Raw genomic sequence first — 19950 nt, 5'->3', positions numbered from 1 at the left:
GGCGGCATCTCCATCACTGGAAAAACGAGGCTTGTCTTCATTGGAGGCAATCTTAATGCAGAGAGATATCGAGATGATATTCTGCAACCAGTGGCAATCCCATTTCTCCACAGTCTGGGACCGAACTCCATCCTCCAAGATGACAACGCTCGCCCCCACAGAGCGGGGTTTATCAGAGACTACCTCCAGAATTTGGGAGTAGAGAGAATGGAATGGCCTGCCAACAGTCCTGACCTCAACCCAACTGAACACGTGTGGGATCAGCTTGGGCACATTCATGCTAGAGTGACCAACACAACCATGTTGGCTGACTTGCGACAAATCCTGCTTGAGGAGTGGAATGCCATTGCACAGCAGTGTGTGACCAGGATGGTGACCAGCATGAGGAGGAGGTGCCAGGCTGTTGTGGCTGTGTATGGTTCTTCCACACGCTACTGAGGCTCCTGACTGTTTGTTAAATGACTAAATTGTAAAATTGCCAATATGTCTTGTTTCTTCCTTGTTAGTGATGGACTTCAATCATCCAATCCACCAAACAACACCAAACAAGAGTCAATAGCAACAGCAAAATAAGCTGTTTGGCATTGGCAGAGAAGATTTGGCAAATTTTTCATGGGCGCAACCCACATACTCAGCTGTGCTGCTCATCCCACAAATGCATGTTCCTTACAAATGGGGCACCGTTTAAAAGGGAAATTAACAGGCTTTCCAACGGTATACAATTTATTACCAAGAAGCATTGTTACAACAGAGAAATAATCTACCAAACACAAATTTCCAAACTTTTTGTTCGATGTTCATTTATATATATATATATATATGAATATATATATATATATATATACATACCATGGGTTTTTCAGCATTTCTTTTTTAGACGTAATGTCCTGCATGACGTGTACTTGAACATTTTCTATCCCTTCCTGTGTCCACTATGTGGCAAAATGTGTGGCATCATCAAAGTTTTAAGTCTTTTCTTGCCCGACTTAAGGTGGATCTGTTCAACATGCTGCCAAACACGAAATGATGAAATCAAGAAGATTTTTACAGTCAGCTAGTGTTGCAGAGTTGGGTTTTTTTTGGTTCTTAGGGTTTTTCTTTAATCAGAAATAGGTGTCCAAAAGGACCCGGTGCATAACTTTAAGGAAATAAGAGCCTTAACGAAGGTTACTAGAATGTGTAGGAAGTGTGGCTCATGATGAAGCAGCATTTGGATGTTTTAATTTTTGCACTGACTGCTGTTTTATATCAATGCATGTTCATTTTGAAATGTGCTTTGTCTAGATGTGGGCATTATCTCCTACGGTCTTTGCGCTTCTCAGTCACAATCTGATGCTGGTCCACTCTGAGTTGGCCATCTACTACCCTGCCATCCAGTATGCTGTACTCTACTCCCTGTACTCGCACTGCACCAGGTAATACATCCCTGTTGTCTACTACAGCATTCTGAATTTTATACACCTGTAAGACTAAGTGGTCTCAATTCATTTTCTTTATTTTTTTCTTTGCAAATTTTTTTTTTTTTTTGCATAATAGTTGAACTTGAACTTGGTGTCAAAATTGAGGCTTTAATAATCTGGTAAAGAAATGCAATTTCAAGGTTTCCACTCATCCTGGGAAACCTGGAATTCTTGGAACCAGTTTCCAGTTCTGTAAAATCTTCCTGGCGATACAGTATAAAGTCCTGAAAACCAATTAGTTGTGTTGTAAAATACGATTGTTTAGTTTGGAGCAAACGGAGAGATCCCTGGAACAATTGGTAGCTGAAACTATGTTCAGAGACCAGATTGAGTTAGAGCAGTGAAGTTGACTTTTTACAGGTTGAAAATGAAATGATCGCACCACAAAATTGCAGGCTTTTATTAAATGCGCCTACAATCATGTCAGGTCGCTGAAGACAGCGTGTGTTTCTTGAATAAAATGTAAACAAAAAAGATACTCGACAACAATTGACTGTAAGTGAAGAGTTCCCTCAAAACAGTAATGGTTCACTGGTAATTTGATTTATTTTTTAAAGACGTTTATAATTTTTCACTTTGACTCTTGCTGGATTATCGTTCTCATAAGCAACATTAACTTTAACATAATGTTAAGTTGGTTAGCTACTTTACATTACATGTAAGCTGGGACAATGTGCTCGTTATGTTTTTATTCATTTTTTTAATTGTTTATGAAATTAACAGTGTGTGTTTTAGAGTTAAAGTGTGTGTTGCATGTGCGAGTCTGAAAATGTCTTTCATTGTGGTTTAGGTTTTTCGAGTCTGTCTCACCACTGACTGTTAAAGAAAAATGCTGAAATTAGCCCTGAGTCAACAGTTAAGGGAAACGTAAATGATAATATTGAGTGATACATTTGCTTTTAGATCAGTTTATTTTTGTGAAACGGTGTTAAGATATAGCCAGAACCCAATTTCACAGCGTAAATATGGGTCTGGTCCCCCTCCATAGGGAATCGTTTGCAGGTGTTCCGTCCTACTAGACCTACAGTTAAATTAAACCAAATCAGCGTCCGTGGAAACCGTCCGACACAGCCACCGCTGCATCTACCTGCGGCACTTGTCCACCAAAGCATTAACAGATGAGCTTTTCTTTTGAAACAGATAGTCATGGCATTCGGCCGACAAATGGTATAATTTCAGTCACTCGCGTTGCATTCGATCGGCCAGTTTTTGATCACCCTGTCATTTGATCAGAGAGCTGGCCCCGCTGTTGCAGTCCAGCCCGGAACGGTGCCTTAGTTGTTGTAATATTTTGTTAGAATTCAACATTTTGTGTTTGTCTGCTCTATTTGCCTGAGTAACTCCATGAAGTTGAGATCACTGTTCGGGCTAGACCATTTGCTGTAGGCCCAGTGTGCTTCTGTTGGGAGAAGGATGGTTTTTTTTTTTTTCAAGACTGGCTAGATGTTTGGGCTTGTTGCAATACAGAATGAACTTGGGTTTATATGTTATTAAAGATTTCTTCTCAAATACATTTAATGTGGTATTCTCCAACTCTACACAAACATATCTTTATGTTGCACAGCAATGAAATGCCTGTTTTTTTTCACTGCTGCTTTTTTTTTTTTTTTTTTTTTTTTTACACATCCTAATCCAAGTCAGAATGTGTCAATTAAACTATTTCTGAAGACTATTTCAGACAATCATTAACTTTACTACTTGTGCAGAGGGTTTTCCTAGGAAAATCTACAATGTTTCCTGTAGACTGTAGCCCTAGATGTCTGTATCTTAAGGTTTCCTTTAGCTTTACTTTAAAAGTGTCAATGTTTCAAAGGATCATATTCAAAATCAGGACTTAAGTTACTGCATTGAAAATCTGCAACATTATGCAGCTGATCTTGTTGATTTCTGGTTACTAACCTTTTAACGTCTCCATTCTGTGTGCAGACACGATCATTTTATCTCATCCAGCTTGTCATCCTCGTCTCCCTCTCTGTTTGATGGCGCTGTCATCAGCACTGTTACCACAGCAACAAAGAAACATTTCAGCACACTGCTGAACCTCCTGGGAGGTCTGCTGTCGAAGGAGCACCTTTTTCCTGAGGCCAGGTTCTTTGTCTCCCTTTCTTTGACACGCACATGCACGCCCTCAGATAAAAGTCTTTCTTTGTTATAATTGACAATAGTATTTTTAGTATTTAAAAAGCGCAAGGTAACACCGTCAAGCGTAGGAAAAATCCAAACATATTCTAAAAAGTTACATGATGAATGAATGTATGACAGAATGTCTTTTGCAATGACTTGAATGTATTCATTTCAGCCACCAAAAACCTTACAAGAACCAAATGGTTCTGTGATCGAAATCAGACTCAGAAAAATATATTAGTAGCTATTTAATATTGGTAAAACAGAATACTACGCAAAGGTTTCTGTATACAGCTGTTCAATCATATGTTTATGTTGGTATGTTAGGAAGCTGCTGCTGACCTGGGCTCAGGAAATCTCTTTGCTAATGAAAAGGTCCGAGACCTACAGCCCCCTCTTTTCCTTGCCCTCCTTCAACAAGTTCTGCAGGGGCCTGCTGTCTAATGGTGAGCCCAAAGTTTCCAGCATTTCATAAAGAATTGTTTATATTGTGCTTTTCACAGGCTGAGAGGTTGTGTAATTTGAAATTGTAAATGTCTTTTTACCTATTCATCACTAATAATGTTGTTTAATGTTTTACTTCCTCATTCTCTCTTGATAGCTCTAAAAGAAGATCAAAATATTTGCCTTCAAACCTGCCACTGCTTACAGGTCCTCTCATCTGCTCTGTCTACGGAACTGCTGCAGAGGTAAACATCATTCACACATAAACATAAACTTTTAGACTGTATTTTAAGTCTTGTTGGTTAATTTGGACATGTTTTCTGTCTGTTGTGCACTTTGCTGCAGACACGGGGAAAAAAACGTGACGGCTAAAGCCTCTGTTATAATAAATTATCATCGGTCACATCTCATGTAGATTTCCAATCATTGTTGATGGTACATGTAGTCAATTGAAGCAAAAAGATTCCTCAAGTAATTTCTTTTGTCTGTGGGAAATGGCTGCAAAAGCTTTTGTTTTTCCAGCTCTATCATGTAACGTATACAATACTGGAGTAAAACGGTGCAATGGAAGAACTACAAGCTAAATGAGCTTTTTTTGGAGCCCCTGAAAGCCACACCACAACAAAGCCTTGTTCTTTATGCTTGGAGGGCTATAAACTACGTTTTTCTTTAACGATTCCTACATAATGCATCCTGGTACCTGGAGGCACTGCTGGCATGGTTCTGCTTGCAGGAAAACTCAAACACACAGCTTTCTTGGTCAATAACACCACATATTAATCAATTTATTTCTTAATCTCAATACATTAACCATCAACACGAAGTGGATATCCACAGATATTGCGGAAGTTTTCCTTTAACCCTTAGAACCCGATGGACGCAAATTGAAATTCCCACATCTTCTTCTCATTTAAATTGTACAAGGAGTATTTATCACACAGAGATGCAGCACATATCATATGAAACTGCACAAATTGAGGTTTCCAAAAAAAGGGAGTTCCTCGTCTGTTTGACAAAATAAATATGTTGAAGTTGCATCAAATTTGTACCGTGAAAAAATAACGTTATACAAACAGGCCAAACACCTGCAGGATAATATCTTGAATTTCTTTACTGATTGTATAATTATTGTGTTTTGATAAGTCCCCAACTACATATCAAAATAAACAGTAGAACTTAGCATTTCTGCTGATACACGTTTTTCTGTACGACGGAGCATTTCCAACTATTACGGTTGTAAAATAACAGCTGATTTCTGTATTATCTCCAACATACATCCACATTGCATTCCTATTTGTATCAAAATATATAAATCCTGTATTTGTAGGCCTACCCAATAAGCCGAGTTATTACTATGCATGAAACATATCCCTTGAGTGTAAGTCCCTGGTTTGGCTACTGGCCACCCAGATGGTTGCATGTCACTTACCTGCGCTCTTCCCTCTCATACCCTGTCAATCTCCCCTGTCAAATACAAATAAATAAATGCCCACAAAAATTATCTTTAAAAAAAATACTTAATTTCTGTGCTTTTCATAGCAATGATGAATGATTGAAAAAATGTCTTAACTGAATAAAGACATATTTAAAAAAATTGCTAAGCTGGACAATCTCCTCTAAACAATTATAAAAAGATTTCTCTATAGTCAATATTCTATGGGGACATATGTAAAAACATAACTGTTTTATTAGGCATTTGTTTTCCCTTGATATAAAGATTAATATGAAAAATCTTTGTCTGTTTGTCTGTGTCAAAGGTGTGTGGATGCATGCAGAGTCCAGTTGGTCCACTCAGCTGTGAGGGTGAGGCAAGCCTATGCCAAGCTGCTTCGGACAATCCCCCTTGATGTGGCTTTGAGGTAACACTTAGTCTACCACTCAGATTAAATTCGTTCATATGATGAATATACCTCATACATAATGTGTCTGCAATTTTGTTGTTCCACAGTAACCACAGTCACCCTGAGATAAAGGAGCTCTCTCTGGCCATCCGCCACCACATGAGCCATGCACCAAGCAGCACGTTCCACCCCCAGGACTTCAGCGACCTCATCAGCTTTATTTTATATGGAGTCCTGCACCGTGGAGGGTAATGTTACACTGACAATGAGCTTAACTGGATACATTTTTTTGCAAATTCTGTTACCGTGTCTTTTTATGCATCCGCAACAACTGTGGCTGTAGACTTCAAGCATGCACAGTCAAATGATATTTTTTTACGCCACGTGACACTAAAGGGCTCCGCATCCGTCAGAATTATACACACGTGTGGCCTGAGTTCTGCTCCCATCAAGCCAGCTTTTTCTTTAGCTAACATACATGTGCAGCTGCACATAAAGATACCCACCTTCTCCGTCTGACAGCGGTGGAGAGAATAAACGTTCCAAAGTGTCCCTTACTTTTGCATGTAAGGGCTGAAATAAGAGCAATGTGTCTAAAAAGGCAGTTTCCGACACCCCACCTTCAAGTTTTTTTTATCGTTGCTCCAGTATGCAAGCAGCCTAGAGTCCACACACGGAGTCAACTAAATTGTACGAACATAAGTTTAACAATTAAATGTAACCAATAACCAGCTGATTTGTATGGGTGCGCTCATAAATTCAATCTGAAATGGTAAAAGCATCATCAGAATTGTCGTTCAGAAACTCAGTTTTATTCAGAGCACAGTTGGACCATTAGTGATGTGGGATCTGCAGGAAAACTACTGCACAGTAAAAACACTGTCAAAGAAATAGCCCTGTTTAAAATAATGCTGTTGGTAGTACAAGATTAGCTGTGTCATTAAAATTTTAACAATACCCATCCCTATTCCTCCCTTACTGTATATATAGGAAACTCAAGAAGCATTTTAACTTATTTCAGACAAAAAAAGTCATGATTAAATAATCGTTGAATCTTGTAACATCTTGTCATTACTATGTTTATTATGTTATGTTTTAATTCTTGAACCAAATTATGGAAACAAGTATGGATAAAAGTACTGATAAGTATCGTTATCGATAAACGGTATCGTATTGGTACGGATAAATGCAGCAGGATGCACACACAGTGTTCAACAAAACACGAATCTTGAACACACAAACAAATCTGGCCGTTTGACACTAAACACCAAGCATATTCACCACGGAATGAGCCAAAGATGTCCCCACATGTCCCGTAGGTAAAACCTAATAGAAGAATACAGGGAAGCCCATGAAGCTGCTGCACACATGTCTTCCACAGACATCTTATTGAACAAGGTTGTGGAGAATGAAATGGCTGTCATGAAATACAAACGAATGTCGGGCCGGGCATCCAAGCTGCAGCTTATGCCTTACTCGTAGTATTAGTCAACCAGTGAGACAGCTGCTGTTTTGACTGCGGTTTCCCCTGAGAGTTGCTCTCTGTCATGTACGAACTGCTGCTGGGTCTGACTGACAGCTGCTGTGTGCTTTACATAGTGAATCAGAATGCATGGCTTGACCAGTGTATGTGCAAAAACTGTCCCACAACCCTTTTAGCAAGAGGAACTCCCTGCCACATACATTTTGGCTGTACACAAAGCTTAAAAGGAGTACATTTTACTGCATAAGCGGCCATGGTAGATGGCTTGAACCCTGAATAGTGCGAATGGCTGCAGGTGGTAAACCTAGGCTCTTTGAAGGCTCCCTTTCATGGGCCAAGCCCACAAACCGTTTTGCCCGAGCTGGGAAAGCGCGATGGCAGCCGCCACGATTCGCCTGCTAGCGGCTCAGCTAATATCACCAACCATGTTTGGCGACAGATCATGGAAAAATGCATCCATGCCTAGAGGAGGGTTCTTCTGTGTGCTCATGGGAAAACCACAATGGTGCCCTGGAAATGGGACTCCCTGCGACATCAGATCTGAGGCTCTGTTCTGCTTCCCGGGCATGTACATGTTGATAGAGCACAGGTACGTCTGTGCCCACAGCAACGGGCTCTTGGCTATGTCCAGTAAATGAGCTGATTAGACACCGCCTTGCTGAGTGAGATAAGTCGCAGTCCTGTTGTTTGTTCTCACTACCACGTGTTTGTTTCCCATCATTGGTTAAAACATTTTCAGGACTTAAAGCACAGTGGACAGCCCCAGGCAGTGTTTGTAAAGAGATGGAGGCTCTTGCCACCTTCCTCCCACCATCTGAAAATGACACATCCCTCCCCAGCTATGCAGAGAACCATGTGTGTACACTGAGATGTGTACACACATGGTCACCCTGCTCACGGGAACCCCCACTGACAGAACACAGGTATTTTCCCTAGAGCTGATAAGCGGACAGTCAACATACTTTTTATTTGTGATGTACAGGGTCCAAACAAGCAGCAACAAATAGTCACCTATTGGTTTGTGAACTGGAGTTGAACTTTTCAGCTGTTGCCATCTTGCTAGTTTTAGGGCAGTTTGGAGCCAGAAGTGACCATATTTGGGAGAGCTGTGGAGGAGCGAGCGGTGGATCTGACTCGATCTGATTGGCAAATCAAAGACACTATGTCCCGCCAACCTACAGCCAAAACCTGTCTGTGCCACAGGTCAATCAGAGATGCCCCCAAACTTACCACTTTTTGAGGCCTATTATATCTTTTTAATGATGGGATTATTTTCAGATGGACTGCCAGAAAACTAATACGAAGGAGGGACTTTAGCTAACAACCCCATAACAACGTGTTGAAAAAAAATTATTTACTTTGTACACCATGAGAGAAGTTGAATGGGAGTATATGGAGCTGATGGCTTTCTGAAGCCAAGCCCTAGTGCCATTCAACATGGCAGCAGGATGTGCCTCCTGTCAGCCGCCGCCTTGATAATGTCTGAGAGATGCCAAAAACACCCACTAGGAGCAGGTGAGCAGCCAATAGGATTGAGTAGAATGGGAAAGCCACTTGGGAAGCAGAGCTCTCTTCCCCTTGTCATTATCCAGATCCATAAGGAAGAGGGGCAGAAGCAGGATGGGGAGCCAGTGACAGAGGGAGCTGAGTCAGTAGACCTTGCATGGCGCTCACTGAGAATGTCCAGCAGCAGTGAAGTTTGGGCGACTCGCCCGTCTACTTTCATCGTCTTGTACTCTGACCTCCGGCGGCGCAGCGAAAGCCTTCAACTGCTGCTTGAGGATGAGTGCCTGGCTGGTGTTCTCCGGACTGAGGCACAACTCACAGCCAGCGTGGAGATCAAAGTCCATTATGCATCCAGCCTGTCAAGAGGGGCACAGTTGGACACTGCCGCCCGGCTATTGCACCACAATTTTTGTTCTTCGCCAACTTTCCAGATGCAATCGCTGAAGATGAAAAGGGTGCAAAACTGAGGCCACACAGGTGTATTATACGAACAATGTAGACCTGAGGCAGTCAGCCCGTGGTGTCATGTTGTGTAAAAGATATCTTTAGAATACACATGCATCAGGGGATAAATGGAATAGCTACAATTCTAAGAGTGAATTATACAAAATACAAAATACAGCCTAATATCTTAAAAACGCCTTCAAATAATTTCAATTCTTTCTTCAAACATTCACTTGGGTTCGAGGATGAACTGATTAGATTTTGGTAGTCAAGGTTACTGAGACCTCACCAAACACGTTTGCAGCCATACATACACAAATATCTACTAGGATAGAATGATTCATTACATTTTATACCAAAGGTCAACTTCACTGTGTCATGTTCTGCCAAAAAGTATTTTTTATCCATTATTCAACACCATAACTCGGGGACAGAAAGGGAGATTGTGACCATGCACACATTGTTGAGCTGTTGGGTTGAAGATGTGTGTGACGCATTGTTTTAGATTTTGTAGCTTCTTTGCAGCAACATCCAGATTTGAAATATTGTCTATTGTCATGTCTTGAATGTCGAATCAATTAAAACCTTTCTGACTGAGCTTTCAACCATGTGAACACATGAGAAATTTGACTGCGTTTTGTTTTGTATCCACAGCAAGGACCCCTGGTTGGAGCGTCTGTATTACAGCTGCCAGCGGCTTGACAAACGAGAGGGCCGAGGGAGTGTTGATGGCAGCAGGCCGGATATAGTGGCAGGGGCACTGTTGAAAACAGAGGTGGTGCTGTGGCAGTGGGCAGTTTGGGAGGCTGCACAGTTCACCGTACTGTCCAAACTCCGAACGCCACTGGGCCGAGCTCAGGACACCTTCCAGACCATTGAAGGTAACAGGACAAGATCCAGTTTGTGCTTACAGTTTCATTTGGGTTTTTAAATACAGTGCATCCGGAAAGTATTCACAGTTGCATCCTGTTTCCACTGATCATCCTTGAGATGTTTCTACAACTTGATTGGAGTCCACCTGTGGTAAATTCAGTTGATTGGACATGATTTGGAAAGACACACACACCGTCTATATAAGGTCCCACAGTTGACAGTGCATGTCAGAGCACAAACCAAGCCATGAAGTCCAAAGAATTGTCTGTAGACCTCCGAGACAGGATTGTATGGAGGCACAGATCTGGGGAAGGGTACAGAAAAATGTCTGCAGCATTGAAGGTCCCAATGAGCACAGTGGCCTCCATCATCCGTAAATGGAAGAAGTTTGAAACCACCAGGACTCTTCCTAGAGTTGGCCGCCCAGCCAAACTGAACGATTGGGGGAGAAAGGCTTAAGTCAGGGAGGTGACCAAGAACCCGATGGTCACTCTGACAGAGCTCCAGCGTTGCTTTGTGAAGAGAGGAGAACCTTCCAGAAGGACAACCATCTCTGCAGCACTCCACCAAGCAGGCCTGTATGGTAGAGAACCAGACGGAAGCCACTCCTTTGTAAAAGGCTCATGACAGCCCACCTGGAGTTTACCAAAAGGAACCTGAAGGACTGTCAGACCATGAGAAACTAAATTCTCTGATCTGATGAAACAAATATTGAACTCTTTGGCCTGACTGCCAAGCGTCATGTCTGGAGGAAATTGTAATTGCTGCCAAAGGTGCTTCAACAAAGTACTGAGCAAAGGCTGTGAATACTTATGTCCGTGTTATATTTTCGTTCTTTATTTTTAATAGATTTGCAAAAATTTTAAACAAACTATTTTCACTTTGTCATAATGGGGTATTGTGTGTAGAATTTTGAGGAAAAAAATGAATTTAATCCATTTTGGAATAAGGCTGTAACATAACAAAATGTGGGAAAAGTGAAGCGCTGTGAATACTATCCGGATGCACTGTATCTTTTGCACCTCAGGCTGCCACATTAGGTTTTTTTAATGTGAAAAATTTACATGGTGGGCATTCCCAATTCTTCCTGTATGGGCACTCTTGAAAATGGTTTACTTTCAATAGGCAGTTGCCACTTAGTTAACTACTTGAGTAAAAAAAAAAAAAAAAAGTTCAGAGTGAACAAGTCAGTAAATACTGATGCTGTTTTTTACTCGCTGTTATTTGTTCAAAAGAATCGACATGATGGATTAACAAGTGGACAATCTTCCCTCGCTATCCTTCACCTGTTTTTTGCGCTGCAGTGTGTCAGTGCAGCAGAGGTTGAGCTCTGCCCTGAAGAAAAGACAGGGATCAGGACTCAGACTGAAAAGCTTTTTTTTTTTAGGTCAGCTAAAAAGAAACGGGTGCGCATAAATTAGGTAACTAACACAAATACAATATTTTCGGTTGCATTGCAACAGCGGGGCCAGAGCTATCAAGCCAAGTGTCTTTTACTGAGTGAGTGACAGGTTAAATTTCCACTGCAGGATGCTGAATGTGTGACTTTTCAAATTAAAAGCCTTCCAGTTTCACACAGGGTCCAGCCATAATACTAGGTTTTAGCTTAGACATGTGTTTCTTTCAGGAGTGGGGCTCCAATTGAAGAGGAAACACTGGATTTTCCCAGTTAAATCTTATATCAGAACACTTTATTTGACACTTTTCAAACCAGTTTATGTAATTGTTGATCCAGAAAAAAGCATGCATTTTCAAATTTAACCTGCAGTGACACAAGATGTGTATACAGAGTATCAATTTGTTATTGTTCACATAAAAGAAGCTTATTCAGCTGGTTTGGATGGAGCTCAGCTACATTACACATGTCAAAGTAGCTCTCGGAAGAAGAAAAGTTGGAGACCCCTGATCTAGATTGACCGCGAGGCGGTAATTGTAGTTTCTCATCTTTATCACTGTGTTTCAGGTATGATCCGGAGCCTGGCTGCATACAGTCTAAACCCAGAGCAGGATGTTGGAGCCTGGGCTGGTGCTGGGAGTGATGGAGATGGTCACCACTCCAATCAGCTCCGCCTCGCTCTGTTGCTTCAGTACCTAGAGAACCTGGAGAAGCTCATGTACAATGCCTACGAGGGTTGTGCTAATGCTCTTACTGCTCCACCAAAGGTGTGCAAATACAAACTTCTTTCTTCACTTCTGTTTGAAAGTTTGATTTAAAAATTAAAAAAATATGGATAATGGATTCAGAATGGCAACCACATCATAATATTAAAAAAAAAATCATATGATGTATTCCCTCTCCTCTACCTCCCAGGGAATCAGGACATTCTTCTACACAAACCGTCAGACGTGCCAAGACTGGCTGACAAGAATCCGTTTGGCGTTGATGAGGGTCGGTCTTCTGTCTGGTCAACCGGCAGTAACAATTCGCCATGGCTTTGACCTGCTGACAGAGATTAAAAATAGTGGCACTCAGGTAAGTGTGTGAATTTCTCAGGTGAGAAGCCTGTCTGTTCAAATGTATGAAGCAAAAATGTGCGCAGACATTCTGGTGGGCAGAAATTATTATAATTATTTGTTTTTGTTCTGAAGGCAAAGAACGCTGGCTTGAGCCTCTCTAGCTTTTGTATGTTCATATCCCTGGTGTTTAACTTTAGGTGTCACATAATGGCAACATTTATAATATACAGGTATGTGGTTGATTAATAGTAGGTTTTGGTGTATTCGCAAGGGTCCAGAACTGGAGGTTCCTCTGGCATTGCTGGTTGAGGCTCTGTGGGAGCTGCGTTGTCCTGAGGCGATCCAAGGCCTGGCAGCCTGGAGCTTCTTCGCCTCTGGCAAGAGTCTAGGCTGGTTGTCGTCAGTTGCTCTTCAAGCTGAGGGACGGTAAGCACTACAACTTTAACCAGACATCCTCACAGTTTAGTGAGATACTCAATTAAATCATCACGTCATGTTGTGTGTGTGTGTCCGTATGTGTGTGTTTAGGTTTGAGAAAGCAGCCCTGGAGTATCAAGATCAGCTATCTGCGGTCACTGGGATGGACTGCTGCATCAAAAGTTCTGAATGTTGTTTGCTCAAGCTCTCCAGCAACATGAGCAGCCCCAAGCACGCCAGCAACGGTAACCAGCAACTATCCATGTTTAATGCAATCCAACTACCATAAAATGTTTGGTTCATCATGTATTTCCAATTGATTTTAATTTATTGCAAAATGCACAATGTTGATTCAGAATTTAGTACAAATATGACCCATTGACCTTAAAATGTATGTGTAGCTCAAAAGCAATTAATATTCAGTAAGGAATGTATAAAACAGTCATTTAGCATTTGCATTATATTAGTTGGTTCATTTAATTAGTTGGTTTTACCACCCCTACTCTCGAGTACAGTAAGGTTAAAACAAGTGATATCTGTGCTGCTGAGTATCTGTTACTTTCTGCATTTATTCTCGCTGTAATGTCTTAAAATACATTGAGTACCGGTGTACTCAGTTAGTTTCTTCTGTTGACTAGATGTAAACGGATCATGTTTTATTTCTCAGATAACCAGCTTGAGACATCACCTAATTTTAACCTTAATCTAAATGACCTAATTGTACACTGAAAATACAAATCAATATGACATTTGCTGCCCAATAGGCTGTCGGTCATTTGTGTGCTATCAAAAAGGGCTGCTGCCATCCCAAGGCATTGACTTTACAAAGCCTCTGACAGGATTTTCCTGCCATTATAACACGTTAGGGCAGCTCTTAAGCACTTCCTCACAGTGGCCAAGCCAGGCGTCAAGGGGGACATTGTAGCTACAGAAAGTAAAACTGGGTTACACTCTCCCCCTTTAAACTGCATAAAAACAAAAAAGAACTGCTATAATGTGTAATATAATTGTATGTCTTAAAACTAATTTTTACAAATGTGCTATCGAACAAAGTATTGTTTAAGAACCAATATCAAAGTCGAACTGTTGCTCACGGTATCAAAACATTTTTGAACAATACCCAGCCTGCCTATTCCTCCAACATCCAACACTATAGCAATGAAGTACCGACCAGTCACTTACTGCTACTGTACCCCCCAACTTGCCATGCACTGTTGTTATAAGATACTCAACATCATGAGTGATCATAATGTTGGTGCACGTAACATTTAATTGATTGAAAAAAAATCCCCTCTATAGACATTTGACGATACTGTTTTAGTCAAATTTTATTTTGTTATTTGTTCCGGTGTTTCGCTTTTGATGGTAGGGTCATAAGAATCGTGATCAAAGTGCATTTTTTCCTCTGAAAAGGTGACAGCAGGAAGACAGTGCTACTGAAATCCACTGAGTGCTGTCCTGAGGTGATTAACTTCCTCGCCAACAAAGCCTGTCAGTGTTACGTGGCACTCTGCGATTGGGCCTCGGTCAAGGAGTGGCAGGCCACCATCGGTGCCCTCAAACAGAATTCCACCAACCCAGTCAGCATCAACCTGAGGACAGATTTCAACTACATCCAGGCTCTGAGCCGGTTTGAGGAGGGAGATCTCGCAGAATGTGGAGCTCAGCTGGAGTTGCTCCCTGGAGAGGACTACAGCTCTCTTTCCAGCAGCAAGGACAAGCTGGGTAAGTGTCAACAACACCCAAACATAGTAAGATGTTTTTTTTAGATAGACCACTAGAAAACTAAGGAGAAGGGACTTTAGCTAACAACACAAAATTAACTTAACTAAAAAAAATTGTATTGACTTTGTATTTCATGAGAGAAGTTGAATTAGAGTCTATAGTACTGATGTGCGATACCATAGATTTTGTTAACGATCCCATTCCAAGTAAAATGTGGGCTAATATTGTCAATAATGATCTGATAATGATACTTGGTACAAAAGCTTTTCAGAAAAGGGAAATGATAAACTAATGTACGCAGCATCTCAAAATACACTATAGCTACCGTAGAAGAGGAGAGGAATTGACAGGTTACGGAGAGTGGCTGTTATATGGATAATGTTATGCTGAAATTAAATCAATAAATGCCATATAAATATGTAACTCTGTCCATACATTTTGAAATAATCTTTCAGCTGTCAGTCAGAACAAATGGAACTAGGTCAATGTACATCATTGGCTACTCATAGGTGCATACCCATAGGTAACGTTTGTTGTTTACATAGTTAATCATTTTAAGTAATTAGCACTAAAACAGCTGTTTCAGTATCAGGACTGACAACAATAATATCCTGACAAATATTTTATTGAAGTTGCTGCCCTTAGCTTTATATAGCTATTTGTTGTAGCATTTATCTATTTCAGTAGTCACTTCATAACCATATCTATTTATTTAGCTGACATTTGTTTGTGGCAGTTTGAATGAAACATGTCATTTTAAGAATGCAGGGGACTCTTTTGGACTTTTTTCGAACATCGACACACTTGAAGCCTAACCAAGCTGCAAGTCAATAGCAGTGATTAACCACTACACTCTCTCTGTACCTGGATATTTCCTGCCACCGGCGGGGCTCAGTGAGTAAAGCCTGTCTCACCAGCTGCACCATTCTCCTCTTCTTCAGACCACCACTGCATAACACCATCATATTCTGTGTTGGCATGAATTTTTGGGATGTTTAACAAGGGTTGTGGTGCTGCCACCGCCCCTCGTAGTCCTCCCAAACACACCACATACACAGTTGTTGCTGTTTTCAAAGTGATTTATGTCCCCACGTGACTGTTTATGATCTGTTTTCAATAATGCCAACACTCTTTTCAGAGCTGCCTGAAAAGTCCTGGTCAGAGCAGCCTTAAAAAAATAAATAACATTCTGCGTTTTTTTTTTTTTTTTTTTTTTTTTGCTTGTGTTCAGATCTAAAGAGACTTCTGCCCTCCATGAGTCCAGATTCAACTGAGCTGCAGAGAGCCATCGAAGTACAACTCCTTCGCAGTGCTGTTAGTGCCATGACGAAAGCCAATCAGCAGCAGGAGCAGAGGATCACACCCAGTCCTGAGTGAGTGCAGCTCTTATATTCTCATATTGTTTAAATTTCAACACGACAGAACACATTTTGAAAAGAAAGACATTCATACTGTTGCACTCAGTTGTACTGTACATCTAAAATCAATCACTATTAATTCTCGCAGCAATTGTTTTGTTTTTTCATCAGAGTAGAATTTATTTTATTAATTGCACTGTAATGATTTAAAAAAATAGGGATTTGTTCATTTCACACTGACTAGAATGCTTTTTATTGTGTTGGTTCTTTTCACAGCAACGTCTATATTCTCATCCGCTACTGTATTAAATGTTATTAAATTGTGTATTTCTGAGACTAATATTTCTGTAATATTCACTGGGTCAGATCCTGCTAAGCAGAATTTAAAGAAAAATTTCAGATTTACATTTATTTTTATTTAAGGAAATCAAAACGTAAATCGCTTTGATACCGCAAGCCTTTGCAATTCCACATTTTTGGATTTGGAGTAGTATGATGACACACTGTATAATGTACTGCTGTGTATGAAAAGCACCCAAGTTTGGTCTGCGACTTTCTGCTGCTACAAGCACTATGCATGTGGAGTGTTGAAATAGGCATATTCGGTGGCTCTGGTCACATCTGGTATTACCACGTCTTCACTGATCCAATCACAAGGGGGCAGCTCGAAACAGCGGGGGGAATACATCCGAGACACATTAAGGTTGATTGCTTAGACTCCATTCGGATGTTGGATGCATTGTTTTAGCAGTTTGTATGCGAATGTATCCTGGCCCGCATTGAGGGTCTGCCTACTCAACTGACGTCCTCTGTGTGAGTGAAAGTACGTACTCGTTCTCATGCTTACGTCGTCATATTAAAATGTGACTCCTTTTAATTCCTGTCAGACTTGACAAACTAAATTGCTTCTTCCTGCCAGTTCTAACAAACCGCAACTCATTTCTTATTTGGAAATATAAATGAGTTATGTGTTTATTGCATATAGACCAGGGTAGGTCTTGACAATATGAAAATCAAATATCCCAATATCGATAGTGTTCCAATACTGTGCATGAGTATGGGTGGCTTTCTCAAAATGTTTAAAACATTATTTTAGTTTTTATTCGTAATGTGCATGTAAGGACTAAATGGTTAAAGGCAAATAACAGAAAAGCTAGAACAGTCTGGTAAGTTCTGAAAATTGCATGTGCGTGCGTGTGTTAACATACTACAACAGTAAATATTTTCAGCATGTTGTTTGTAAGGTCAACTTTGACCTTATAGGCAAGTTAAGGCATCTCCAGACCATTACGGGCATCTGGCTGCCCGTGTAAAAATGTGTTTGTCAAACATACTTTAGTAAAATTGGGTTGGTTAGAAAGTCCCAATCTCGATTAAAGTTGATTCATTCGAACCGCGGTTGTTTTTTTATATAGTTACAGAAATGGTCTAATAAAGCCCATCAATCTTATGTATTAAAGGTAAAGGAAGAAGGGGTTTTCAAAGTTATTGGTTAATTTGGAGTATAATGGCAGCCTATATCATCCCAGAAACACAATTCATTTTTTTTGGGTAACTGGTTCAACGTGTTTTGTTGTTGTTGTTGTTGTTGTTGTTGTGTTAAGATGCAGAAGCTTTACTTTTTAAATATGTGAACATAGTCTTCCTTTACTTATATAAATAAATCATGTGGTATGACGTTGCAGTACATTGGTGCGTTGCTTGAAACAGACTGGACGGATCTGCTTGGGTCCTCTTCGCCTGTCAACTCTTACTCTTTCTGATGCGTTGCCAACGATACCCACCCTGCAGCTCCACTGCACTGCCACCCTGGAGAACACACTTACTGGTCAAGAAGTATGTATACTCCAAATTTCCATTAGACCCCTTATATAAGAAATGTATTTACACTGAGAGTGGCTGTACAGCTATATGTATTGTTTTCTTTCCTTTTAGTTTGGATACAGGAGAATATACATGTAAATTATGAAATATAACACAACCACATCCCTTAGCCTTTGCCTAACATGGAGATGCCAACAGTGTTGAGCAACAGAGCTGCAAGCAATTAAATGTTGTGTGATGCTTCCCCAACTTTGTTTGGCTTGTACAGAAGCAATTTTAATCTGAAATAAGCAGATGCAAAAAGAGATCAATAAAATCAACTTTGAGTTAAACTATGGTTGCTCCAAATCCAGGTAAACAAGCTGGAAGTTTATCTCCATCCTTTGTTTTGTTTGTATTCCTTATAGGACTGTGTGATTCCTCTGAGCAGCGAGGCTCTGAACTCATGTAAGCAACAGGATGTTCAGCTTTTCCTTCAAGCCCTCAGATACACCATGTTCCAGAGACAACTCCTCCACAAACTCAAAGGTAATTATGAATTATTTATGGTACTGATAGACCACACTTGGGGAAAGGAACTTGGTTTTGATCAGATTACAGTTGTATTGGCCAAAATTAGGTGGCCATAAGGAGATCCCATCCCAAAGCACTTTGAGTGTTAAAATTTTAGACACAATCCCCACAGCCTTCAGCAGTCAAAAGTTGTAGAAATCAAGTGGACAAAAGTGTTGTGTTGATTATTATATAAGTGTCGTTAAAATGATCAAATCTTTTCGGGAAATGTACTGATCTGAATCACTTCCTGAAATAATTCATTAATTTTTAAGTTTAGTTGAGCTCTCAGTCAGTTTGAGCAAACCTGCAGAGATGCAGTCGCTCACTGATTGTGTGTCACTGATTTGCGTGGGATTACACTGAGGATGCCATTCCTTTCTCCGAGCTAAATTTAATTTATGTAACGCAAAATTACAACATTGGTTACCTGAGGGCACGTTGCATAGTAAGGGTGAGACCTTACAGTATTATAGAAAGAAACCCAACAACTCCCACAAGCATTTGCAGACAGGATTCCAGAGGCAGAAATATCTGCAGAAATGTACAGGATGAGGGGGAAAAAAACACAAAAGTTGTTTGGGAATAACCTCTGATTTAGTCTACAATGAAAAACATAATTAAACTGAGTTTTATGGCTTTCCCTCTTTCCCCTTCTCATAAAATCAAGGACATTAGAGTGCTACTTCTTATTAGTTATTTAAGCAATATTTTATGAGAGGGTGTGCTTTAACATCATTATTTGCACGACAGTGATGCAGACCTCGATATCTGCTGATAAAGATATCAATGGACTGGCATTTTTAAGGTTTTAGCCCCGTGCCATGTGTTAAAACTAAACAGGTCAAGCTTGCCACCATTAGGTTTTTAAGTGCGCGAATATGTATGGTGTTACGGTATTGGTGCTCAGAGCGACAAAGAAGGACCAAAAGAGTCCAGATTTTGCCAAATGGGTCACATTTAATACCTACAACAAGTAAAAACAACATTGCATATAATATGAAATTCAATTCCAATTATATATTGAGAAGGCAGAGTGATATTTTCTAGTGATGAACAGGGCGTGCTGTTATGCTGACTTGTGCACATTCCAAATGTACAGTTGACCAATTAGATCTGTGGGTTGGAATTACTTGTTGTACAACAGCAGTTAATTACACACACACGCATATTTTCAGCAAAAGTGGCCCTCAAATGATCCGATACAGCCATTGGTCCGTAGTTGTAATAGATTTGAAATCACATCAAGCCAAATTTAAGGAATCTGAATACTATTCAATACTATTCAGTTGTACGTAACAAAAGATGTACATTCACCGATAAGGCTAAAATAGTATACATGTATGCTTTACAAAACATTCAAAAGTTGTTGTTTTCCACCCAGGACCATTGTTGCTTCCATTAAAGTAGAAACCCTTTCTTTCTTTCTGCAGCCTTATATG

At 40.4% G+C, this 19950-nt stretch overlaps 1 protein-coding gene across 5 annotated transcripts in view; it reads left to right on the top strand.

The window, feature by feature from the left end:
* smg1 (SMG1 nonsense mediated mRNA decay associated PI3K related kinase) overlaps positions 1–19950 on the top strand; it is an 87524-nt gene that overhangs the window by 31859 nt on the left and 35715 nt on the right. For all 5 annotated transcript variants that reach the window (XM_069710123.1, XM_069710120.1, XM_069710122.1 and 2 more), the window contains exons 14-28: positions 1285–1415; positions 3387–3548; positions 3912–4030; positions 4186–4273; positions 5786–5887; positions 5977–6117; positions 9957–10183; positions 12139–12338; positions 12487–12648; positions 12904–13058; positions 13161–13294; positions 14463–14774; positions 16006–16147; positions 17818–17968; positions 18364–18484. In XM_069710123.1, the coding sequence (XP_069566224.1) occupies positions 1285–1415; positions 3387–3548; positions 3912–4030; positions 4186–4273; positions 5786–5887; positions 5977–6117; positions 9957–10183; positions 12139–12338; positions 12487–12648; positions 12904–13058; positions 13161–13294; positions 14463–14774; positions 16006–16147; positions 17818–17968; positions 18364–18484 (2347 nt within the window). The remainder of the gene's footprint in view (positions 1–1284; positions 1416–3386; positions 3549–3911; positions 4031–4185; positions 4274–5785; positions 5888–5976; positions 6118–9956; positions 10184–12138; positions 12339–12486; positions 12649–12903; positions 13059–13160; positions 13295–14462; positions 14775–16005; positions 16148–17817; positions 17969–18363; positions 18485–19950) is intronic.

This window comes from Brachyistius frenatus, unplaced genomic scaffold, assembly GCF_029030835.1.
Source record: "Brachyistius frenatus isolate BFR_SWC_R1_liver_20210118 unplaced genomic scaffold, ASM2903083v1 Contig_90, whole genome shotgun sequence".
In the NCBI taxonomy this organism is placed as follows: domain Eukaryota; kingdom Metazoa; phylum Chordata; class Actinopteri; family Embiotocidae; genus Brachyistius; species Brachyistius frenatus.
The sequence above is the reverse complement of the archived record's forward strand: the minus strand, read 5'-3'. Positions and strand labels throughout refer to the sequence as shown.